The 27,317-nt window shown below is 40.1% G+C and overlaps 1 protein-coding gene across 1 annotated transcript in view; it reads right to left on the bottom strand.

Annotated features, from left to right (window-relative positions):
- Nucleotides 1–2,277: 2,277 nt before the first annotated feature.
- The window catches only part of ACACA (acetyl-CoA carboxylase alpha), a 535,652-nt gene continuing 510,612 nt past the window's right edge, over nt 2,278–27,317 (bottom strand). The window contains exons 54-55 of the mRNA XM_089673600.1: nt 26,751–26,887; nt 2,278–13,625 (exon numbers count right to left, since the gene is read on the bottom strand). Coding sequence (XP_089529726.1) covers nt 13,499–13,625; nt 26,751–26,887 — 264 coding nt within the window. The 3' untranslated portion in view covers nt 2,278–13,498. The remainder of the gene's footprint in view (nt 13,626–26,750; nt 26,888–27,317) is intronic.

The following is a 27,317-nucleotide window of genomic DNA, read 5'->3' as shown; positions in this document are numbered from 1 at the left end:
TGCCGTCTTAGTGAGACTTAGTAAGCTCTGACATGACTCCGTATTATTAGCAGTACATGCAGTGAATGATGAAAGTGAGGCTTCCTACTTGTTAGCTAGGTGTTAGCTCATCACACAGCGGAAGCAAAAGAGTGTTACATCACTTCTGCTTTCAACACGAAACATGTCATCACTTTCACACCTGCAAATATATTTTATGTAATACAGTGGAGAATATAAGTATTTGATCCCCTGCAGATTGTGTAAGTTTGCCCACTTACACCTATGATAAAAATAACAAAGAAATGAATATCAACCAAAAATCCAGAAAAAAAACATGATACAAATGTTATAAATTGAGTTGCAGTTCAGTGAGTAAAATATGTTTTTGATCCCCAAGCAAAACATAGTTCTTGGTTGAGAAACCCTTGTTGGCAAGCACAGAGGTAAGGCGTTTCTTGTAGTTGGTTACCAGGTTTGTACACATCTCAGGAGGGATTTTGGTCCACTCTTCTTTACAGATCTTCTTTAAATCCTTAAGGTTTCCTGGCTATTTTCTGGATTCTGGATTAAGGTCTGGAGACTGGCTAGGCCACTCCATTACTTTAACGTGCTTCTTCTTGAGCCACTCCTTTGTTGCCTTGGCGGTATGTTTTAGGTAATTGTCATGCTGGAAGACCCATCTTCAGTATTCTGGCTGAGGGAAGAAGGTTCTCATCCAAGATTTTACAATACATGGCACCGTCCATTGCCCCTCAATGTGGCAAAGTCAACCTGTACCTTGAGCAGTCAAACAGCCCCAAAGCATAATGTTTCCACTTCCATGCTTGACTGTGGAGATGGTGCTCTTAGGGTCATAGTCAGCATTTTTCTTCCTCCAAACACGGTGAGTTGAGTTAATGCTAAAGAGCTCAATTTTGGTCTCATCTGACCACAGCACTTTCTCCCAATCCTTCTCTGAATCATTTAGATGTTCCTTGGCAAACTTCAGACAGGCCTGTACATGTGCCTTGTTGAGGAGGAGGACCTTTTGGGCGCTGCAGGATTTCAATTCAAGGCGGCATATTGTGTTACCAGTGGTTTGTTTGGGGACTGTGGTCCCCATTGCCTTGAGATCATTCACAAGCTCCTCCCACCTAGTTCTGGGCTGATCCCTCACTTTTCTCATGATTATCCTTACCCCATGAGGTAAAATCTTGCATGGAGCTCCAGACCAAGGGCGATTCATGGTTATTTTGTATTTCTTTCACTTGCAAATAATAGCTCCAACAGTTGTCTCTTTCTCACCAAGCTTCTTGCTGATGGTCTTGTAGCCCATTCCAGCCTTGTGCAGGTCTACAATCTTGTCCCTAATGTCCTTTAACAGCTCTTTTCCCATGATGGTGAGGTTTGAATGGAAGAAAGAGATTCTGTGGAGAGGTGTCTTTTGGACACATAACGAGCTGTTATTAGGAGCACCTTCTTAGATTGACAGGAGTAATCTGTGTACCACATGAGCACATAGCCAGTCTGTGGGAGCCAGAATTATTGTTGGTTTGTAGGGGATCAAATACTTATTTTACTCACTGAACTGCAAATCAGTTTATAACATTCATATCTTGTTTTTTTCTGGATTTTTTGTTGATATTCTGTCTCTATCATTTAAAATACACCTATGATAAAAAAAATCATAGACCCTTCATTTCTGTGTAAGTGGGCAAACTTACAAAATCTGCAGGTTATCAAATTATTTTCCCTACTGTGTGTGTGTGTGTGTGTATATATATATATCACACACATATACATATATACACACATTTTATTGTGAGAATGTTTTTGTGAATGAGGAAATCATTTAATATAGTAGCATTTCTATTGCTCAGCTCATAAACTAAATGCTAGGAAATTACACTATCTGTAATGCTGGCATGATATTTTATTTTATATTTTATTTTGGCAGATTCTTACTTTGTTTGCAGCATTCTGTTGCATGAGACTTCAGAGCTACGAAGGAAGTAAAGACTGGAAGATTTCCCTGTAACAGGTGCTATGATTCCAGGTCTGAAGCAGGTAGCAGGTAACTATAGAACACCCAGCAGCTGTCACTGACTGCATGTACTGCTCTGACTGAGGTGTGAAAGGTGGAGCATGTCCACTTAGGCAACACCAACACAACATGTAATATTTGCATTGGACCAAAAAGGCAAATGTCTCCCTGTCTTATTGTCCCCTGAGGGGGGGACCCTGTCTTGGGTGTTTGCCTTACAATAGAAGATGATCAATGAATGCAGCAAAATAATGAAAGCACAGTAAGAAAGGTTCCTTTTAAAGTTTATTGAGGTAAATTATATGAGTACAGTACTATGCAGTATTCCAGTAACAGTATTCAAAACCTGACTTGTAACTGCTGGCATTTTATTTGTAAGTTAGTGATTCTATCACATTACATTTGAGCATTACTACAGAACATTGTGTTCACCGAGTACTCCAGGCTTATCTCTAGCTTTTATTTTTCTGGAGAAATGTATGTAGCCTTATGTAACATTTGCAGACCTTCATGCAATATTTGACATGACTTATACACATTATCCAGAAACATCTTGAAAAATTATGAAAGAAATGCAATGAAAGTGTACATACGTTTTTAGGTTAAAAACACACTAAATCAATGTGGAAACATGTTTTACTATGTTTTGCATGTTTAACTGCAAGACATGGTAATCCAAGCTCCACAGTTCACTCTGCTGCCATTTCTTAATGGCAACCTAACACACCGTGAAAAAAACATATCTCAATATTAGGGTGTTTTGGTATACCCCAAAACACAGACAGGAGCTATGTGTTATGGTGTACTACATTGGAAAAAAGTATTGCTCTTTGATTTCTCTTGCATTGTGGTATGTTGACAGTCCATCCAAAATTAAGAAAAAACAAGCAAAATAACATGTTAATGGGAATCAGACAGGGGTCTTTGATCACCTGGCATGCCATTTAAGGGGAAACTATATTTATTCTTTTTAGATATACTAGCTTAATTTTACAAAAAAACTTATTTTTTTAAAATGATGTTTCTGTGTATATGTTTCATCTGTATAGGTACATGGGGGCAGCTATATTTGCTTATTACATATACAGGTTCTGCTTCCTTTTTAGCAGTGCTGCATCAAGGTTGTGTTCTACCCCTCCTTCTCACAAGACAAGCCTAGGAGTAGGTTTGACGTGACAAAAAAAAACACGGTCAGCATGACTTGAGATATCTTAGCAGCTGTTGAATGATTCCATTGAAATACAGAAAGCTATTAAGGTGAGTCTACTAAGAAAGTAATAATGTAAATATAGTACAACAAGCATGTAAAATGTAAATACATAAAAAAATACTATGAATGAAACCTTTCTTGAGAGGAACATGGAGACGGATATTGCTGACTTATTTTGTAAATGCTAGTTGTGTGGCTGATGACTAACTTGGAACAAGTACGGAGGTAAGGACATCTGCCTTTCTTAATCTGCATATTAATTCTGCCTTACTGGCTGGCCCAAAATTGAAGCCAATGGTTCCGCATGATAAGCAACTAGCACTTTCAGATGGAGAGCTGCAATGCAAGCCACCATATTCCATATGTATCAGGAAAGGTACATTCATTTAAGTAAATAATACAATAAGAAGTTATACCTTCACCAAAAATAGACTATAGTTTCCCATCAAACTGGTGCTGATATGATTTAACCTAGGTGCATTTTGTCTTGTGATAACAGGAGATACAGATGGCAGCATATCCTAATCTCTATAATTCCTCCACAGAAAAACTGTGCTGCTCAGGTTGGAAATATTCTAATATATTGTGGTTTTCCTGTGTCAGTGAAGAGATAGGCAGCATGCAATAAGTCACAGCGTACAGATACTTACAGGTCATGACCATGCATTTGAATTAGGGCATAGAGCCCTAATTCAAATCTAAAAAAAGATCTTTAGGTGGTCGTGTCATCACCAACAGGAGCACGATATAATAATTGTTTGTACCTTGCACACATGATTGTAGCAGTCAAGTTAAAACAATATAAAATACAAAAAATGACCACAACAGTCAACCTCATCATATTCTAATGGATAAGCCACACACATCCATGTGCGTTTAAAGACCTGAAAAGTGTTTTCACCTGTTCAGCACTCTGGTAGCGTCATACAACTTGCCAGTTCCAATCCACTCAATTGTCAAAGCAGTCAGCTAAATAATAATGCAAGAACTAATAGCATTCTTGCAAAAATGTAACTCTAAAAATTAGCTATGTCAGTGTCACATTTGGACCCATCAATGCATTTACGGTAACATCTATAAAAAAAAAAGAAACGATTCAATGGTAGAGGCACAGTATTACAACTGAGAAGAACACTGCGTGTGCCACATAGCAAAGTCCTCAACAACACAAAATAAAAGTTAAAAAACGAATTAAGTCAGTGCATTTTAAACCTATAATACATATTAAAATAACACAGATTGTAGTATTCTAAATTCTGTTAACACAACCTATAGGAAAACTGATTGTAGCAACCTCTTAAATATAGACTGGCCAGAATTACTCTAGGTGTGTCTGTACAAATTATAGCACCACCACCTGACCATCCAGGTTTAAATAAACATTGTTACAACATATATCCTCAGACTTTGGGCTTTGTTGCTTACATAGCCAATGTAAACATTACTAAGATGACACTTCACTATTCTCTCATTATGCCATTATAGTGTCTTCTATTGTTCAGAGTTCTGCACAAAAGCGTGCAGCTTTGTCTTTGTAATCCACTGAGAACATAGCAATGTGTGTGGCTGCTTTCTGAACACTACATCGCATCAGTGCCTTTAGATGACTTAATTGCATTGGCTCACTCTTCTTCCAGATAACCAAGAGGGCATCCAGTGCTAACTGTCGAGCTGGAATTCTGAATCAAAGAAAACAACTTCATAGAGAACCGGTCACTAAGATTGCTCTATTCATCTAACAAAGGGGTCCATCATGATAGAAATGGGCAGAAAAAAATCTATTCAGACTTTACAGGTACCACGTGGAGGTCTCAAATATATAAATTGATCTTTATTAATCCCAGTATAATAAATGTGAGACAAGACATTAAAAAAATCAGTACAGAGCATTCAACATTTGCACTGCAACACTGTTCCGTATGACATGCCTAACACCTTTGCCTAGGTAAGTACTTATTTAGCCCTTTCATCATAGATGTATCATAGTATATATTTTTCCAGTTGTGAAGTGGCATCCCATCTTACAGAGGAACTTCACCCAAAATGGGAAGTACTGCTTGTTTGCATCCTGCCACATTTGTGGGGGAGAGGGTACCTGGTTTTAACAGGTACCTGCTACCACTTCCGATCAGTGGCTGTGGCGATCTAAGCTGGAAGCCCCCCCCCCCTTTCCCGCAGCCTTCTGGGACACTTCACAGGTCCAAAAAGACTGTGAGACCATTCACAAAGCACAGCACGCTTTGTGTATGCGCAGTAGGAAATGGTCTGTGATGATGGAGCCTGTACTCAAAGCCAATTTAAGAATCAGTGAGGACATTGCTGGATCCCAGCAGGTAAGTGTACTTATATTAAAAGTCAGCAGCTACAGTATTTGTAGCTACTGACTTTTAATTTTTTGGGGGAGCCAAATAAATGTTTCATAGACCTGGTCATAGGTTCATGATATTACCAGCTTGTAAACTTGTCTTAAAGTGTTTGTAAACTACAGACATGAAAAATGAACAAAGCATGTATTAGCCTAAATCCAAACTACCAAAGTGTGGTTCCTCTTTGATCTCTCCTCTCTCTGCTATTTATATCAGTCACTGATAGATCTCTGAACTGACACAACAGCCTACTGGGAGATTGCCCGCCTCTCACCTCCCCATCCAGCACATAGCTGGTAATGCATAGCCTCAGCTCTGCCTGATTTTCTATGAGCTTGTGTACAGTGGGGTATGTCCCTTCCCTTAAATCTGCTAAGATATCAGAGAACTCTGGGCTCTAGCTCTGCAATGTGTGTGACATCAGATACCTGCCCCTTGCTTTCTGCTACTGAGAAAAATCTAATTTAATTTTGTGTGTTGTAGAAGGCTCTACAGGAGAGATGGCTGCAAGTAAACAGGTACAACTTATGTAGGAGGCTTTGCGTAATTTCTGTGTATCACCTAAAGCTAAGTATTTCACTGGGTATATGTAAGGGTGTAAAACCACTTTACATTTTATATACTGGGATTAATAAAAACATCAAATAATTAGATATATTTGAGACCACATGTGTTAACTGTAAAGTCTTTTCACCTTTAGACTGTCATGAACGTGGTGACGTGGTACCGATTTGGCTTATTTTCTTGTATACATGATAGAAATAGGAGGCTGCCATTGCAGATTTGTTTTTGAAGACTGTGTTGGGACACGTATAAATACAATCAACATGCACATGCTTGTTCCAGGTAGGCTACCCACTAAATGATGAAGGAAGGATAGAAAATGAGCATGTATTCTGAGAAAAAAAAGTCAGTAATTGCGGTGTCTATATATTTGTCCTTTCAGAAGCTATTTAAATATTTGCATGTGTCCCCACCTCCTTGTGACATCATTGACCCAGCATGCCCCCCCAGTTGACTCCACAAGGGGCAGAGTCACGCATGTGATGTCCCCAGGTGGCCCCGCCCCTTACATATTTAAGAACTGTCCAGCCAGTGGAACAGTCAGATGACCAGAAGCCAGCATCGAGCTCGGAGCCTTTTTTTTTCCCTTCTTTTGGGTAGTGGCGGCGAGCATCGTTATTGATGTTGGATCTACTTCGGGGGACATTCTTTTATTTTTCTTCTTTTATTAAAAGACTTGTCAAAGACTGTCTCCTCTCTTTTTTTTTCCACACACTTTTTTTTTGTGAATGGGTAGAGGTACCATGTACCGCATACTCATTCATAAAGGGGGGGTGGGATGTGGGGGCCCCCTTGCTAAAGGGGGCTTCCAAATTCCGATAAGCCCCCCACCACCACTGGCTAGGGTTGTGGGGAAGAGGCCCATCCCCCCATGTTGAGGGTATGTGGCCTGGTAGGGTTCAGGATGGGGGGAGGTGCTCCCTTGACCTTCTGGGCTGCATGCTCGGATAAGGGTCTGGTAAAATTTTTGTGTGGGGTTCCCCTCAAAATCCATACCAGACCCAAAGGGCTTGGTATGGACAGAGGGGGGACCCCATGCCGTTTTTAAAATTATTTTTTTAATTGCCGGAAATTCTTTCTTTTACAGGGGAACCCCGCTGACAGCTGAAACATTACCATAATGTTTTCACTACTAAAATGTCGCATGACTTGACAAAATAACTCAGGTGGTATTTTAGTAGCGTTTTTTGGTGAATTCAAATGTTTTTTTTTTTTTTAAATGCTATGCGGTATTCTACCGCATACTTGGATGTGGTAAGATACCGCTTTGTGAATTGTGCCCAGTGAGCCTCTCACCAGGCCCTCTACTGACCCTGGACCCTCGGGCAATGTCTGAATGGTCAGTCTGCCCCTGCCCAGAACACCTATCTAGTGTAATCTTAGTGCCATTTTAGCCATCTTAAAAAAAAAAAAAAAAAAAAAAGGTCTCCAGACACAACATAACATGAATTTACAAATATACTGTATGAATAGCACTTTCTGGATATTTGTCAGGAGAAATTCTCTTCCATGTAGAAAAGCCCCTCCATGACAGTAAGTGACTCACAAGGTCAGGCAAATATCTCCAGAGCTAGAGCTATCTGAATAGTAACCTTCATTACTGTTACTGCACAATTCCATATTAAAAAACAAACATCATGTGCACATAATCTAATATTACTGCACATACAACTATTGGTAGTTTTTATCCACAATGGAGTACTGTATCCTTTGAGTACTGCAATGTAAATTAAGAACTGTGTCAGCATTGTCTGTTAAAAGCAATCTCATAGCATTACCACAAATCTCAACTAAATATAAGTAAATCTGAAATGGCAAGATAAAATGTAAACTGTATATACAATATAAACCAAAAAAACATTATTGGGAATGTTCAGCCTGCAGGTAGGTGCAAATACATTTTAAATTGGTGTTTTGTTTACGGACTAAAATTCTTTATCTTTAGAAAATCTGTCACAAGAAAAGTGTTCAGACTGCCACTGCTTAAAAAGCTAGTTACTTGGCTATCATATTATCCCAGGGGTGCTCAACTTGTGGAGCCCTCTAATATAGCCCTCAACCTCAAACCAGGGAGGCTCATGCCCAGGGTCGGCAATCCATTGATCACGATCTGGGCTTGTCAACCCTCCATCCCAGGGTTCACTGAGCCAGTGTGGTAGCAGAGGAAGCAGGTGGTCATGGAGAGAGCAGAAGCCTCATAAGCTGATGCTTCTTCTCTAGCGCCAGCTCCTTTCCCTGATGGTGTGATACCAAGTGCACTTCGCCTGGGACCTTTCTAGCAGCGTAGAGATCCCAGCAGGAGCTGGAAGGGGAAAAATGGTCAGTATATTAAACAACGAATGGAATAGGCATATTAGCACCTATAAAAGGGTTAACAACTATAGTATTAGGCTGCTTTCACACTGTTACATAGGTGCAGCGCAGTGCACCTGCAGCTTTCCTGCGGGTTAGCAGCACTGAGCCGATATCCTGCGGGTTTGAAGAGCTTACTGAAAGCCTCCCAGCAGAAGTGGCATACACAGACACTGATCCTCTTCATTTTCTTCCTGCAATTGCTGAAAGCTGTCTTCTCCTCTTCTCCCTCCTGCCAGCACTTAGCGGCTACAGGAGGAAATGCTGAACCATTTCATTTTTTTGTGGCCCACGACAGATTACCAAATCACTTAAGTGGCCCTCAGTCTTCAAAGGTTGAGCACCCCTGTATTAGCCTAATGGCTATAGCACTTTCTCGCTGGCCTGGAAAAAGTGAGATCAGTATCAACTCATCCCACCAAGGAAATGGCAGGTGGACATTGAAAGACAACAGAATGGGAATTTTCCTGCAACTGTAAGCGGGTTTTACTGCATATGACTGTCCAGTGCATGCATCAAAGAACCACCCATGGATCTCATCTTTTTTTCCACAACTCACTATATAACACTATTTAGGACTTGTGCGAACTTGCCATAAAGTCAATGAGTATGACAAGATAAAGAGAAACACAATCAAACCATAAGGGGAAAGATTACATTGAAATGGTCATTTATCAAGAAGTATGGTACAGAGGCATAATTGATACATTGATACATAATGTAAAAACTGTAAAACATTCTCTGACTGTGATCCAAGATATATGTAAAATTGCCATATTTTTTTACCAAAAAAAATTTGAAAAAACTAATATTTGAGGCTGATTAAGGAGGGAAAACGGTATAATATTACAAGAGCAACAAGGCATTAATTACTACAGTGTGAAATGAGCAAAACGCAGAGAATTTCTTGGAAGATCAGGTAATTTGCCTGGGCTGACTTGGCAAGCTCATTGTAGTGTGGCAGCCACGCAACTGAAAGCCTCCTGCTGATGATAAATAGGCCATAAAAGCAGAAAAGGAAACTGTGGTTACTGTAGCGGATTCCCATTTTGGGAAATGTACCTCATGGTCTTATAAGCCAGAGAGGCAAAAGAGACAAATACTGAGAATATCACAGAAACCCACATATAACTACCAACTTTCTCAGTAAAGACCATCAACACAAAGTATTTACATGTTAAAATATAGAATCTAAAAACAGAAAACCATATGAAACTAAAATGTATGTCTAAAATGTTATTTATATGTTTGTATGTGTGTAACCACAATTCTTCACAGCTTATTGTTGACATCAACACATAAGAAAAAAAAAAAATTTTTCTTTTGTGCGTTGATGTTCACAATAAGCTGTGAATACTACTGTCTCTATAATATTACATTTGACTATGGCTAACACCATATTATTCAGCCACGCTTGAAACCTAATAAAACTAGTCTTTATAATCCATCATTAACACTATTTCTGCTTTGCTAAGTCTGGTTTCGGGATTTAATATGCAAACAATGAATATAATGTTGCATTTAGTCCTTGCTCTCATATTATGTTCCACCTCTACTGTCTGTAGAAAATTGAAGGATGGCGATTTATGGTAAAGGATCTTCACGGTCCATTTTAAAACAGTCTTATTATGTATCTGTGATATATACTAGGAAATAAAAGTGTGCGTGAAGAGATCCTGCTTTCCTCTCCGAGCTATTACATACATTTTTATATGACTGTTGCTGGGGCTACCGACACTTGTGAGTGGCAGCGAGAAACAAACCACTGACAAGTGATGCAGTCACCTGAGCAAATGAAAATAAATTGTGTTTAATACTCCATGGAGAGATGGATTTGATATATTTTAAACATTTCAAGTGTCCTTTAATTTAGTGCTGACATGGCACAGACAGGCACTGACACATTTCTCGGTATGTATTTGTATAATTTGATGGGTAGGAGTGTTATTTCACAAAGGTCAATGAATATTACACAATTGTTATTTCTCGTAATGAGATGCTGTAACATGAAATTCTGAAGCGAAAAATATATTGTTGGCTTTAATGTGGATGATTTGCATGCATGCTGTGAGGTTTTTTTTTTTTTTTTTTTTTTTTCTTCAATACCTCCATGGGTCTGGTCATTTTGTTGTAGAGGTCAATGGATATCGTTAGACACTCTGCTTGTGCAAGGTAATGCATCCAACGGGTGGAATGCACTGCATGTGAGTCACATGACCCGGTAGCAGAATAGATCTTGGGAGGAAGCAGAAAGTGCCTTCCAGGAATGCTAAACTGGATAGATCCTGCTCACGTTTGACTAGTTTGTAAAGCTCTTGATTGGTTTCTTATTTTAAGGAAAACCTATATTATTTTTATTTTCACTTATTTCCCTTTAACAAATCATGCCAATGTCTGAAATAGCTTGTTCGTATGTACAGTTTGTAGTATATTATTATTATTATTATTATACAGGATTTATACAGTGCCAACAGTTTGTACTGCCCTCACATTGTAAAGCGCTGCAGTTACAATACATATCCATATTTGCACATTACATACATGAGGGTTATTTACTAAAACAGGAGAGTGCAAAATCTGTTGCAGATCTGCATAGAAGCCGATCAGCTTTCAGGTTTTTTTTGCTGCCAAAGCTTAAAGTGGTTGTAAAGGTTCAATGCTTTTATGCAAGAAGGTAAAAAATACCTTCTCTGCGCAGCATCTCCCCCAGCCCCCCTATTACTCACCTAAGCCCCCTCTTGATCCAGTGATGTGGACTGGAGTCTCCACTATTCTGGGGCTCCCTCTCTTCATTGTCTAACACAGCACAGGGAGCCACTGCTGTCAATCACAGCCAGTGAGTCAATGAGAAGAGAGAGGGGGCTGGGTCAAGCAGCAGCTCCGTGTGTGAATAGACACATGGAGCAGCGGCTGGGAAGTGCACCCCCCACAGCAAGCATCTTGCACCTGACAGGAGGGAGGGGCCAGGAACACTGGCAGGGGATCCAAAGAGGAGGATCTGGGCTACTCTGTGCAAAACCACTGCACATAGCAGGTAAGTATAGACATGTTTGTTATTTTAAAAAAAAACAAAAAAACCTTTAGAATCACTTTAATTGAACGAGCTGTTAGAATCTAGTGCACCTATACATGGCAGCCAATCAGCTTGTAAGTGTACCAGTTTTAGTAAATCTCCCACAATGCATCATTTAGATACTATTGCTTTGTCCCTTTCATGCAGCATGACAGTGCTTCCTGACAGCCCTACACCACCCCACCCCACCCCACCAATCTATGCTCCCTCACCAGTTCTCTGCTCTCGCTTGGTTGCTCTAATGAAGCAGGCCTCCTAGGTATGGGAAAGTATGTAACCTTCCCTATGTGACAGTACTCAGCAACTAACTGCCAAGTCTATTCACCACCTCATGACGGAGTAACAACATTAACCCCCTTGGTACGTTTTGAAACTAGCTAATTTTCAGGGTGGATTCCTGCAGTGGGCAGGTGGCAAGAGAGTGTGGATCAGTAAGGGGATGCTAGGGGAGTGAGCTTTCAGAATAAAATGTCCTTCTGCCTCACATAGGCATCCACCGACAACAGGTGACAGTAACCAAATTCAGTTTGAGCTGGCGATGATCCCAGACATGGCCAATGGTCAGCTGATGGAGAAAAGGCTGCTAGAAGAGTCCTCCTAATATTCTAATGATAGGATACATGACATGCCCCTCCTGTCCCTATCCATTGCAAGAAATTGAATGCTTGGCCAAGGTAAGTATTCCTGTTTATGTAATACATATGCAATGCGCTGAATTGTGCTTGCATGCATGACCTATTATCTATAGGCAGCTTTGTTATTCCTCTCTCAACTCTATCCCACAGGTCTGATTGTGATAATGCACTCTACCATCTCCTATTTTAAGCAGGAATGCCAAATGATTGCAGGACATACATCGTGTCTCAAGAAGAAGAATGTACACATTTGTATATGTAATTTAAATATGGTACGTAAAGCATTTAAAACATGAGTTACAACAAAAAGTACTTCAAAGTAAACACACAATTAGAAAAAAAAGGTGAAAATTGGCAATACACAGTAGTAAAAACTAGCCAGTGTGAACAAAACAATGGAAAGAATGCCCATCTCTGCCTAGTAGTCATGCATTTTTCCATTTATTTTATGTCATTTTTTTTGTTTTGTATTTTTATACAAATATATTCAATCCTTTGGCTAACTGGAAGCAGTGATGGGTACTTTAGGATTTACATCCAAAACCCTGCTAATTGTTTAAAAAACAAAAAAGTGTTTTTATATAATAGATGCGATGTGTCACACATTGTACCAATAAAGGGGAAATACTTTAAAAAAAAAATTTAAGGAACTCACATTAACAAATAGAAATAAAAGCTATTTTAGGTATAAAATATGATTAAGTTCTTTCGTTAATTAACACACACAAAGAATAGCAGGATTTTTTCACACCTGCAAACAACGTTTCAGATCATAGGAGAGTCATTCCTTCTTGACCGGTAACAATCGTTGCATATTCAACCTACACAAGATTCCTACTTAAGGATATCATAAATACTTCACATCAATTTTGTAAACTATGAGGATGCTTTCCAGTTGTAATTCAAAGCTACTGAAAAAGTATGCCTGTGTTCTCACAACCAGTGTTTCAGAAGGCAGAAAATATTCCATACATTAGGGTATAATAAAAGTGGATGCACTGTCCACAGCAATATTTCAACATGGCAAAGCGATATAGGAACTGAAACCTGCTTGGCCGCCAGGCTACTACTTGTCATTTTTCTAGTGTTTTTATATCAGCCAAGAACTTATGTTATCATCTACAGTGTCTTCTATCATGAAAACATATATGTATGATACATCTGATCATATCTCAGCAGCACACAAACACATTTCTACAGTACATTTTATACGTTCGATGTATCTGGTTTTTCTATATATCATAGTCCTTGCAACCAGTGCAGAGTCCGTGGACTAGAGACCTGACAAGACCTCTATGTAGATGGCGGGGAGTCCATGGTTGAGAGAATGCGCACTATTTCAGCTCTCTGAGTTGGGGAAATGTGTTGTGTCATGTGAACAATAGAGTCCATAGCAACTTCAGGGTTTTCTTGTACCAAGCTGCAATAACAACACACAAAAAATTATTTTTTTCAGCACAAATTCAATATCAATTCAACTTCAATATTACATGTTTGTTAAAGCAACCACACAAATTAGAACCCATAATTGTAGCATTTCAAACATCAATTAGAAAATCATTGACTACAATACAATAAGACGCAGATTAATCTGGTGCAGATGTGTATGGTAACTTCAGCCTGTTCAATTAAGCTTTGGCAATAAAACCTGAAAGCTGATTGGTTTCTGTGCAGTTGCACCAGCATTTGCACTCTCCAGTTTTAAGTAAATAACCCCCACGTGTGTCTACTTTTGTAGGAAAAAGTTCTACATTTTCAGTAAAGCAACCTTTAGTTAAAGTGTAACAAAAGGCATTTTTATTTTTGTTTTGGAAAGTGTGGGGAGGGGTTAGAACTCCTACCAGGTTTTTATTGTAGTCTTTGTCCCCATTGAGGAGATTTATCCCCTTTAACAGTCCTGATCACCAATGTGTCTAGGAATAAAGATGAGAGAAAATCCGAAATCCTGAGCTGTAACCAGAACAGTAATAGAGGTAAAATCTCCCAATATGGGCACTGGCCCTTTTACAGTTGTCATGGGGACATTACATGGGAAATATATCTTCTCACTTCCTGTTGAGTTGAGTCTTCGAGGCAGGAAGTGAAGGAAAATCTCCCTAATGAGGCACAGATGACAAAAAAGACCTGTCAACAGTTTTAACTCTCCCTTATGCTATCCAAAAAATGAAGAGCTTTGGCTTTAGATATACTTTAAACTGACACTAAAGCTTTGTGCTTTTTTAAACAAACATGTTGTACTTACCTGCTCTGTGCAGTGATTTTGTACAGAGCAGCGCCAATCCTCTTCCTTTCGTGTCCCCGCCGCCGCTCCTGGCTCCTCCCCCTCAAGCAGTGCCCCCAGGGAAACCCATTCATCCCGGGAGCAGGGCTGCATGCATAAGACACAGAGTTATGGCCTTGGCCCCACCCTTCGCTCTCTCCTCTTTGACTGACTGGCTATGATTGACAGCAGCGGGAGCCAATGGGCTCCACTGCTGTCTCGGTGAATGAGGAGAAAGAGTCCCCAGACAACAGAAGCTATCGCGAACATTGCTGGGGGCTCAGGTAAGGATTGGGGGGGGGGGGGGGTGCTGCACACAGAAGGTTTTTTACCTTTTTGCATAGAATACATGAAGGTAAAAAGCTTGAGCCTTTACAACCACTTTGAGCTACAGAGCAGTAGTGTGTGATACTAAAGGTCCACTAAGCCTTACAGTCAAGCAGATGTGTAAATCTTTCTTCCTTCTGAAAGCAGGCAAGAATATGTGATTGTTTACACTTACCTGTGTGAATAATACGGTGGTACTCCCAGCTTCAACATTGTGGTTTAAAAAAAAAAAAGTGTCGGGGCTCAATGTCACAGAGTTGTGACACATACATCACATTTTAAAGGTGGAGTTGCTCCACTGTAATTGTTAAAAGTAATGATTCATAGCAAAATAAAGCGAACGCATTCTGCTATGAATCAATGTGATCATTAAAAACCTTGGACTTAGACACTTAGGAGTTGATTTACTAAAACTGGAGAGTGCAAAATCCGGTGCAGCTAGGCGTGGCAGACAATCAGCTTCTAACTTCAGCTTTTTCAATTAATCTTTAACAACAAAAAAACAACTGGAAGCTGATTGGTTTCTATGTACAGCTGCAGCAGATTGTGCGCTCTCCAGTTTTAGTAAATCAAGCCCCCAGACTTTAGCTTGGTGCTCTCATTGGATTGTATGTATGTGGATTCTCAACTCTGGGTCCTTTCCCTCGTTCCAGGGGTGGACCACATTTTGTGGAATGCTGATGAACTGGAGCCAGTGTACCAGGTGACATTTCATTGACCCTTAGTCTGAACCCAGCACCTTGTTTGTTCTTGTGTTTGGAAGGGTAGTGAGGGGCGGCACACATTGTTCAATCAGACCACAGCCTATGCTGGTTATGCAGAAATGTGACCATGCTTGTTATACAAATGAGACTACTATAGGGTCCCAAGGGGAGGCTTACCATTCCTTTTTTTTTTTTTTTAACTTTTTATTTCATACTTATACAAACAACATTAAAACATTCCATCTTCCAAAATATACCTTTTTCTTTTCTCCCCTAAATGAATAAATACATTCTATAACCCCTCCATCTCCCACCCCCACCCATCCCCCCATCATTGTCTTATCTTTCTCTGTATCCATTTCTCCATAACTTGTTATTCCAACCAATCTCATTGTGATTTCTTAGGCTACCTCCTTTACTTTAATTAGTTCTGTATAAGATTCTGCGGTTTTAAAATTTAACCAAACACTCCATATTCTTTTAAATATTCCCATCTTCTCCTCTTCTAAACTTCTCAGCTCTGCCATTCTGAAAATTCCTTCCACTCTATCTTTCCAATCCACCACCCTTGGAATCTAACCACTAACCAAAATTTTGGTATCAAACTCTTTGCTGCACTGATTAAATGGTACAAAACTTTATTCCTATTTACTTCCATGGGCTCAGAATAGTAGAATAAGCATTTATTCTACTAACCAAAAAAAAAAAACCAATCTATCACCCGTGACAATATTACAGCTGTATAATACTTCTTTATATTTGGTAACCCCAGTCCTCCATTTGCTTTTACTCTGCATAACACTTTATAACTAATCCTAGGCCTCTTATTTGCCCATATGAACTTAGTAATCATCTTTCTAATTATTACAAAGAAAGTTCCCGGTAAAGATATCGGGAGCATCTGAAACTTATACAGAATTTTTGGGAGTACCACTATCTTGACTAAATTAATTCTTCCAATCCACGAGGCCCCCCTTTTATTAGTCTTTTCAGCTCATCTTTTATTTATTTATCAGGGGAATATAGTTTATTTGGTATATGCTTTTTACCGAAGTCATTAATTTTATTCCAAAATATCCTATTTCGTTTTTCCTCCAGGAAAAAGGGAACACATTTTGTAATCTTTGCTTTACTGTGACTGCAAGATTGATATTTAGGATTTCCGATTTAACCGGGTTTATCTTCTAGTTTGATACTCCTCCATATTGTTTTAGTTCTTTCATTAAGTTGGGCAAAGTTGTCCTAGGGTTAGCCACGTAGAACAGCATGTTGTCTGCATAAGCAGCGACTTTGTGTTCCCCATCTCCTATTTTTAACCCTTTTATGTCATTACTTTTCCTGATTCTCTCCAACAGTGGTTCTAATGACAACACAAACAACATGGGGGAGAGGGGGCAACCCTGCCTAATTCCATTATTTATCCTGAAAAATTGGGATAAGGTTCCATTTACCTTTACCGCCGCATATCAAACATAAACCCCCAGTTGACTGTCAAATGCCTTTTCCGCATCAATAGACAATAAGATCGCAGATGTTTTTTCCTTTTTAGCTTTTTGTACCAACATCAAAGCTCTCAGACCATTGTCCCTCCCCTCCCTCCCTGGTATAAAACCCACCTGATCTAAATGCACCCATTTGGACATCAGATCCTTCAACCTTGCAGCCAATACTTTTGCGTACAATTTGGTATCAACGTTTAGCAATGAAATCGACCTATAGCTTGCACACTGAGAACTATCCTTCCCCTCCTTCAAAAATGAGGGTGATATAACCCTTGAGGGATTCTTCCCTCATTTCTACTCTCTCTCTTATCACATTCACATATTTACATATTTTGGGAACCAATATCTCTTTAAATTTTTCAGGTATCTTACTGTATACCCATCTGGCCTGGGACTCTTACCCACTTTCGTATTTTTTAAAGCAACATTAATTTCCTTGGGGGTGATCGGGCTTTTGAGATTTTCTAGTTTTTCCTTTGCTATATTTGGGAGCTCCACCTCACTTAAATAGTCCAGTATTCTTTTCTCCTCCTCCTCTTCACTTCCCCCATACTTATCCTTTCTTACATTATAAAGTTCACTATAGTGATTATGAAACCTCCTAGCAATATCAGATGTTTTAAACAAATTCTCTCCCTTCCCGTCACTAATATTTTCTATAAAATTTGTCGCCTGTTTATTCCGGAGTCTTCTCATTACATATTTTCCTGGTTTATTCTCCATTGATATCTTTCTTTAGCCATTCTATTAAATATCCTCCTAGAATCCTGTTCCATCAGTTCTTTCAACTCATCCCTTTTTTGTATTATCTTCTGATATTTATCCATCCCCTTTTCCTTTTTGTGAGTTTTTTCCAGTTTTTGCAGTTCTTCTATGGCCTGTTTTATTTTTTGCCCTTTCCTTTTTCTTCTCTATGCCTATGGAAATCAATATTCCTCTGATGTAAGCTTTATATGATTCCCACACTATTGCCTCTGACATTCCCTCGGTCTCATTTATCTAAAAAAAATTGTTCAATTTCCCTTTTTATCCTCTTCTCCACTTCAGGATCCTGTAAAAGCGAATCATTTAATTTCCAAGATAATGTTTTATCTTCTCCACTCCCCATTTGAAACCTCATCATGACTGGGGCATGATCTGAAAATGACATAACTTCAATCTTAGATCCTTTTACTATCTCCAACTGTCTATGCTCCACCATTATATAATCCAATCTTGAATATGTACCATGGGCATGTGAGAAGATGTAATCTTTTTCTCTCGGATGATTTATCCTCCACACATCAACCAACTGATATTTATACAATACCCCCTTCAAAGATTTAAGACTCCTCTCGCCTTCTCTCCTCCCCTTAGATGACACATCCTATCTGGGATCCAAACACAGATTAAAATCCCCCGCCACGACCAGGTTCCCCTTTTTAAACTCCATGAATTTCCTTAATGTCCCTTCCAAAAATCCCACTGGGTTTTTATTTGGGCAATATATGTTAGCGAGTGTATATTCCTTTCCTAAAAACGTCCCCCTGATAAACAAAAATCGACCTTCCAAATATTCCATTCTATCCTCCAATTGGAAATCAACTTTTACTGAAAAACCAATTGCTACTCCTTTTGCCCCCTTTACAGATGAATCCGCATATATCCATGATAATGCTTCAAATATAATTTCACATTTATATTTCTAATCAGGGTGATTCTATTGGAAGAATATTATATCTATTGAGTATTGTTGGACTTCCTTCAATAACTTATGTCTTTTGCTGGGTGAGTTTAGCCCTTTCACATTATAGGTCATAAATTTAATCACATTCATAACCCTCTGTTCTTTTTTTATCTGTTCCCTTTGATTCCTTTCCACTTGAATACAGATAATTACTACTAAACCCCTTCTCTACCCCATCTCCTCCTAGCCCCCATCCCCCCAACCCCCCTCCCCTCCTCCTTCTCCTCCACCCCAACCCCCTTCACTCTCCCCCCTCCCACGCTAATCATAAGCCTAAGAATTTGACTAGAAGGATTCCCCCTAGCAATTCCTTGATCAGGGTGAGACTTGCACCATGACCACCTCCCTTTCATCTGTACAGATGACATCTCTAATTGTCAAATAGTCATGCGCTGAGCCTACTGGACTGCCAGCCTGCTCTAACCCTCCCTATCCCCTTGATAATCAGCACAAGGGGATATAAACCAATAAGGAACTACAAAATTCTAATGCGGCCTAGTGGGCCACTGGACGGAGAGGGGGGAACAAAACCCCCCCAACCACCAGGGGTGGGGTGCCTCTGTATCCCAACTCCTCCCCACATCTCTATCCCATAGCCCCTTCCCCGCACTCATCTTCTAAAATCTACCTCCTATTTACTAATTACCCTCTACCAATTGCCCTCTAACTGGGAACCAGGTGTCTCTTTAATCCCCTCAAACCACCCCTCTATGTTAACTTTCTGTAAGTCCAATTTTTCACAAAAGTCATTGTAGTCTTCTGGGAATCTCAATCCTGCCGATCTTCCATCTCTCCATCTGACCAAACAAGAAGGAAATTTCCAACTATATCTGGCTTTTTTCTCTCTTATATGGATTAGAAGTGGTTTAAGGGCTCTCCTTCTCACCAATGTCTCTGGGGAAATATCAGCATAAATTTGTATGACAATCTTCAAATTTTATTTCCGGAAAATCCCGCAACCCTTTCCAAATCTGGCCCCGATCTCCAATATCCTGAAATCTGGCTATCAGGTCTCTGGATCTTTCTGCTGATATACCCTTTGGCCTTCTGACCCTATATACTCTGTCCATTTTTATACAATCTGTCTCCGGTCTTCCCATAATTGGGTTGCAAATTCTTTTTATTTTTCCCAGCAAGTCTTCCTCTTGTCCTTTTTCTTACGGAATACCTCTAAACCTCAAATTAGACCTATTGCAGTTCTCCTGATTTTTCATTTTAAATAATACTTCTCTCATTTCTAATCGCCTCTCTTCTATTTGCATTTATAATCTCTCAATTTGTAGTGTGTGTTCCTCTACTCTTTTCTCCAACTCCTCCAAACGGGACAGTACATGACCCAGATCGCCTCGGAGGTTCCCGATCTCCTTCCTTGACAACCATCTCCAATTTTGTGAACATTTCTATCAAATCCTTTTTTGAAAGGGTATGTACTGAGGACCCTTCATGTTCCACTTTTCTTTGTTCCCTTCTCCTCTCTGAAATTGGGCTTCCTTTATCTTGGACCTCCTCCATATTACCAAGTGACAGTTTTGATTGATCACCTCTCATATTTATAGAGCACTCACCCTGGTTCTCTTGATTTTGCGATTCTGGACTTTTTTTCCCGTGCCGGCATATTTTTTTTATCGTAAGGGAATTTGCACTTGCCTGGGGTGTTTTAGGGCCACCCCCTTTAGTTGGTTTACTTCTCATTTACTTTAGAGGATTCCCGTTTAAAGACTTATTTGTTATTTCGGACTGGGGTAGGCCTTCTATATATATATATCTATCTATATATATATATAGATAGATATATATATAGAGATATATAGATATATTATAGGTCTACTATATAAGACTAACTTGGATCTTCTGTATTGAATTTGCGTAAATTTGCTATATACAGCTAATATGTGTCTGCTGTATAGTACTTGAATTAAGGCAGCAATATATAACTTGATGCAGATTAGCTGTATACAATTTGATGTGTGTCTATTTGAAGTTTTGTGCAGATCTACTATGTGATACTAGACGGAATTCCACTGTATAGACCTTGGTGCAGGTCACTTGTTCGGACTTCCATATGAATCTGTTTGGAGCTTAATGCGGGTCTGCTGCATTGTATTTATCAAGAGCCTGCTATTTATGGCTTAGTACAGGTCTGCTGTATAAAATTTGGTGTGAGTCTGCTGTTTGGAGCTATGTGGGGGTCCGCTGTATAATGTTTGGCGTCAATCAGCTGTATAGAGCTTGTTGCAGGTACGCTGTATATGCTTTGGTATAAATCTGCATTTAAGAGCTTGGTGTGGATCTGCTATATGATGCTTGACGAGAATCAGCTGTGACTGAATATCAGTCTTTAGACTTCCACCAGCACAGACAGACATTGGTAATACAGTTCTCAAACAAATGTACCCAATGTGCTGAGAAATGTCTGTAGCAATCCTTAATCGCCTTGCACCAGGAAATCTGCACTACCTTGGTGCAGGTCACTTGTTAAGACTTCCATATGAGTCTATTGTTTGGAGCTTAGTGCGGGTCTGCTGCATTGTATTTAACAAAAGCCTGCTAGATATAGCTTAGTACAGGTCTGTTATATAAGATTTGGTGTGAGTCTGATATTTGGAGCAAGGAGCGGATCCACTGTATAACATTTGGCGTCAGTCAGCTGTATAGAGCTTTTTACAGGTACGCTGTATATACTTTGGTATAGATCTTCATTTAAAAGCTTGATGTGGGTCTGCTGTATGGTGCTTGACAAGAATCAGCTGTAATTAAATATCAGTCATTAGACTTCTACCTGCACCAACAGACATTGGTAATACAGTTCTCAAACAAATATACCCAGTGTGCTGGAAAACATCTGCAGCAACCCTTCATCACCCTACACCAGGAAATCTGCACCAACCTTTTTGTATATGTTTTATTTTATATGCCCGGTGGAATACGAGATGAATTTGGGAACTGACCATATATCCCCAGGCTCCGGTCCCACTGCTGCTGCTCCCTTCCCCTTCTAACCTGTGACCGCCAGTCCTCTGGCCCTCAGGCAGTATCCGGGGCAGCTGCGGGTCCTTCCGTACCTCTCCGGGTCCTTGCTTCTTCTCTCTCCTTCCTCGGCCACTTCCCCTAGCACACCAGCTCCAGACTCACATGGGAGCGGGCTCTCACTCTGCTCCCCCAGCACACCGACACCGCTCCCTTGCCGCACTACCGTCCTCCACCGCTCCGGATCAGATGACACCCGCGCTCCACGTCCTCTCACTACAGGGAAGGGTAAGTTGTTTCCGCACTTAGGGCACAACACCTCATACTCCTTCTAGCAGGCCGGCGCCCGTAGCCTCCCAGCCATGCTGCTACGGCTTCCTGCTGCAGCTCCTCCCCATTTTTCCCAGGCTTAACATTCCTATCATTCCTTCCTACACAGCATATATACATGATACATTAACTTAATTGGCTATTAGCTGCCTGTAACGTACAGTTGCATCTTTAGCAACTTTAGTGAATCAGCTACTTTTAAATTCTAAAGAAAGAAAAGAAAAATGGCCCCAAGTGAACTAGGACATTCAGGGAAAACCTCACTGACTTTTAAATGGTACGTAGGTGAAAGGTGCCCTGATAATTGCAAGCTAAATATCAATATCTGTACTATAAGAGCAGTTTTCATCAAGCTAATCTTCATATCTTGACCTGTGTTAGTAGAGAACTCCTCATTCTTCCTATCACAGTGAAAAACTTCTCCTTATTTCAGCCTTGTACTTTTACAGGGCCAATTCCCCAATCAGGTAAGGTGAGACTCTTATCTCAGATGACAGGTGCCTAGATGCATCAGGGATAATGTTCTCAACTTAGCATAAGGCCTGCCATTGTCTCCCACATCTCCACAATGCCTCTCTTCTGCTGATCATTGAACCGCTTCGCTGTCCTCTGCAATTGATAGCTGCAGTGTCAGTGAGTATCAGTAGTAGAAGGAGGGTGGTGAATTGTGGGGCAGGGAGGGTAGGATGTATGTGAGTTAAATAAGTTTCAGAATATTATTGAAGAGAGTGTGTTTTATTAATACCATGTTGTTATCCCCAAAAATCCTAGAGAAGTTGTAACTGCAGAAGAATGGCAGATATTGACAGATTGGTTCTGAGCTGCCATTTTAATAACTCTGTGTAAGGTCACCTGTCCACCCAAGCACTTTATGAGATTTGATAGACTCCAGCAGCATGTATAATCTCACATCAATTTTGTAATATTCAAGTAACACTAAACTTGTGTTCCTAACTCAAAAAAAGTAGCTTCTATTGCTCTCAGCCTCCTCCAGATCTCTAAATTCGTTTACTTTTTGGTTGTCGTGATCTGACTTCCTATTAGACGGTGGACACGTTCATTCTTCATGGTCCCCATTGTATGTAGGAATGCAGCTACCTTCTCTTGCTCACTCCTAAAATGGACTAGGGACTATGAAGTGTGCATAGAACAGTGTATAGGACCACCCTGTGTGCTTTTCTCTTTCCAAACAAATGGAGGTGAGGGAAATAAGAAAAGGTTCAGGAACTCACAGATGACATAGTAAAGACAAGGGACAAACACAGCAAAAATGCATTAATGAAAAATTAATTACAGGGCCATTATACTCACTATGGAACCTAAGGGGTTAATCCTCTGTATTGTGTAAAAACGCTGTTTGAGCCTGACTTCTCTGATCCTCCCTTTCTTCCGATGCCCCCCTCCCCCCGTATCTCCTGATAAGACATATCGTGTGGAGTCACTCTGCACATGCTCAGTTAGGTGTGCATTGCGCAAGAGGTTTTTTTCTTTTCTTGGGAGAGTGCATGTGATCAAGGTCAGGTCTAACTGTCCAGTTATAGGTCAGGGGTTCTGCATCCTCCTAGAGCAGAAACAAAACTCCTACAAGCTTTAACCACTGCTCTACTGAAGTCACAAGACTGCTCTAACTGCTGATGAGAAAAGGTATTTAGCAGTTTATATTTACAAAAATAATTGCACTTCCATGTTGTGTGTACTGTGGGAGACCAGATATAGTGAATGCAGGGTCCTGGGTTTAGTAACACCTTAAGTAGTGGATGTGGATAGATTCATTTTTAAGAATAAGGATATCATTAAATGTCACTTCAGTGTGGATTCACACATGTGAGGTGCAGACTGAAGCTCAGATTTCACAGCTAATTGTTCAGTGGTTTAGGTGAGGTGTACATCAGGTTCAGGACAAGTTTATGTCAGGTTCAGGTTAGGATTTTATGCTGTTCACAACCAGGGGCGGACTACCCATTTGGAAACTCGGGGCACTGCCGGAGGGCCCGTAGTCAGTAGGAGGCACCATGAGATGCCCCTGGTAGCTTTTTCATAGACTTTTTGGAGTTTGGGCAAGGACACAGGGGCCCCATGAGTTGTCAGTCCACCCCTGTTCACAACTGATGACATGTAGTTTAGAAACAATTCCCATAGAAGTCAATAGCTTGTAATCTGCACCTGATCCGGACCACAGTGCACCGAAATCATACAGGATTCTTTTTCAATATGCACTGAAAGTGTATTTTCACTTTTGCAATCTGAGAAAACTGCACTTTACACATGTTATGAGTTCCCGTTCACATAGCATGCATATTTTTTTTCCTTACCAATGTCAGAGTGAGCTTGTCCCAAGTCTGTCCTCATTAACATAATATGCAAAAAGCCCTACATGTTTACCCTTTGTTGGGACAGACAGTGTTAAAATCTAGTTACAACTGATAATGAAGATCTGCCTGTACAGTACAGACAGGGTTATTTTTTTAAAAAGTAGGTGTTATCCCAATTTGACTGAAAAAGTGGAAACACGCTTTCTTGCCGCCAATATGGCAGCATACATGTGGTAGTAGCCCCAACTACTTCTGCTCACAGGACCTGTTCATAGCTACAAAGAGTTGATGCCCACACAATAGCCCATTCCCTTGTTTTGTCTTCACAGAACTCACATCCAGTGTGAAGAAAAGAAACCCTTACCTGCCACTCTTGGTGTTTTTCCAAGCAGGTACAGCACCTCCTGTAGTGAGGTCCCTGACCTTGGGGTGCTAAGGGCTCTGATAAGGCAGGAAATCCCTTCTGTGGATCTTTTGGGGTAACAAATTGGGTCCTAAGTTGCGCCATATATAGCAGTGCTGCCAGGGCTATGTTCCTCAGAAGTGATCTCCTTGTTTGGAGCCTGCCACCCAAAGAGTGAGTGGATCAATGGGACTGTGACAAGTATGTTTTCTCAATTTTTGGAATTTATCTGTGAATGTCCTTATAAGTTGTGCGATAAATCTCCTCTCGTATGGGCACTTTGTTCCAGTGTGCATTCTAGTGGCCATTGTGGAAGGAAAACCTAAGTGTATACATTCAAGGGCAATGGTCCCTACTATAGCTGTCTTTGGCGAGAAGGCTGTAGCTTGCTTATTTTCTTATAAGATAGGATTTGCTTAAGCTTCCCACCCTGGTAGTTAGTTATTGGTCTACCACATGTATGTTGCCATGTTGGCTCCAGGGAAATGGAAAAATATATCAAATATTTGCCATGATTCTCCTTTTCCGACACCAATCCATGGCAGCATACTAAACCCACCCAGTTCGTTACCTAGCAATGTACAGGGAATGGGCTGTTGTGTAGGCATCAACTCTTTATAGCTATGCACTGGTCTTGTGGGCAGAGGTAGGTGGGACTACTACCACATTTATGCTGCCATGGATTTGCGCCTAGAAAGGAAAATTATGGTAAGAATTTGATACAATTTTCCATTTTTTCAGTCTACAGAAACTTGATTTTTTTTTTATGACGTTTTAAAAGTTACTCCCCTATACTGTTCATACAGTACAGAATCGCCCAGAAATGCAGAGTACAGAACACCCACAGAAATCTTAAGTCCTGCTTAGGTAATTGGCTCACTGCTTTTGTCAGCAATTTTTCCAGTGCTGAGCCTTAAGTTAATGAACCGCCTGAAATTCACTATGTGGGTGGCCCTGTTGGCCCCCTCCTACCCGACACAGTTCATTTGAAGGAGCTGGATGTAAACTTTTTGGCAGGTGCATGTGATCAGATGTAGCCATTGTTTGAGTATTTGGCATACAGTAGGCACAGTGGGAGATTTGTCCATCCTTACTCTATAGAGCGGCTAGAGGAATCTCATTTTTTATTTGATTAGCATGCAGGCTGCATGAAAAAAATCTAACAGTGTATGGCCAGCTTAATCATGTAATTATAGCAGGGAAATCCTCCCACTGAGCACTCAAGAAGTATATAGAAATACTTGTGCAGGTTTCAACAGAACAGCAGCAGGTAAATATCTGAAATAAAATGAATATAATCCTATTATAACCACCTGGAGATTTTTTTCTCTCATACTTAAAAACTGAACTCCAGGGAAACAAAAATCCTACTTTGGTTAAATGCTCATTAATGCCTAGTGTATCAGTAATGAGGACTTATACCTACCTTATTCTTCACTCCCCCAACAGCCAGTATTCCCCTCTTCTCCATGACGTTCCACCTTAAGGGCAATCCCTCACATACAATGCAGAACCTGTATTGTAGTTAATGATATCAGAGTGCCTGTGACCAATGACCTGCCTTAGAGAAAAGGCTTGGTGGTTTCATAGCATGGAGGGAGTCTGCAGGAGCAAATGTCCAGGTAAGTCCTTTTTACTGTTACTCTTAGCATACATGAGAACCCCACTGCAAAGAAAGATGCTTTTTCTTTTCCCTGGTGTCCACCTTTAAGGACAATGACATACTGTCTACTGCTGCTGCAACCATAGCTGCTGCTTTCACTTTGTGCCATCTATAGCTCAAATCATGCTGATATTTTTTAAATGGAGAATTCAAGTGATACTTTATACACATGAAGGAAAATATTTGTAATACAGACTATTTACTTTATATTTTTGGATTACAATTTGAGAAAAAAAATAACAGATTCCACTGGACAATAGTGCTGTCACATTTATCTATTCCAGTGGTTAGTACAACACTGTAAGTAATTAATTCTGTACATTTCAAATTAATACATTCCCCTAATATTACCTGCGGATTTGTTTGAGGATATAGTCTCTGGAAATGTACTTGATGTTTTCATCAACCACTGAGCGGGCCCCCTCCTCCTCCATCAGCTGCTTCTCCAGCCATTCAACAACATCCTTATTATTATCCCACAGGTATGCCTGGAAGTAGAAGATTGTGTATGTTCTATTCAGTCGGAAGACATTTACTACATTAATCCTTTATTTCTGATATTGCACAATCATGTTAGTAAACATAAAAGCACCTAGCAGACTTAGAATGTGTATTTTGTTACTTGTTAAAAATAGCATTAAATCTCAGTGACACATTCTGTACCATTGGCACCTGTATTAAAACACATCAAAGTATGTGTTTTATATACACACAACACACACAAAATATATATAAAGATTAATCAGCATAAAAAGAGTGATTCTGCTCTTTTCCCATATACACTTAATGTAAATATTTAAAACTGAGCATTCCTGGCTTTATAACTTCAATGCTTTTTATTTGATGCACTGTCTGATACGGACTTGTTGATCATAGAGAATTATAATTTTGGGATACTTCCCTGGAGGCATTAGACAC

The sequence above is a fragment of the Staurois parvus genome, unplaced genomic scaffold (genome assembly GCF_062004578.1).
Source record: "Staurois parvus isolate SC_StPar_1 unplaced genomic scaffold, SC_StPar_1.0 ptg000142l, whole genome shotgun sequence".
Classification (NCBI taxonomy): domain Eukaryota; kingdom Metazoa; phylum Chordata; class Amphibia; order Anura; family Ranidae; genus Staurois; species Staurois parvus.
The sequence above is the reverse complement of the archived record's forward strand: the minus strand, read 5'-3'. Positions and strand labels throughout refer to the sequence as shown.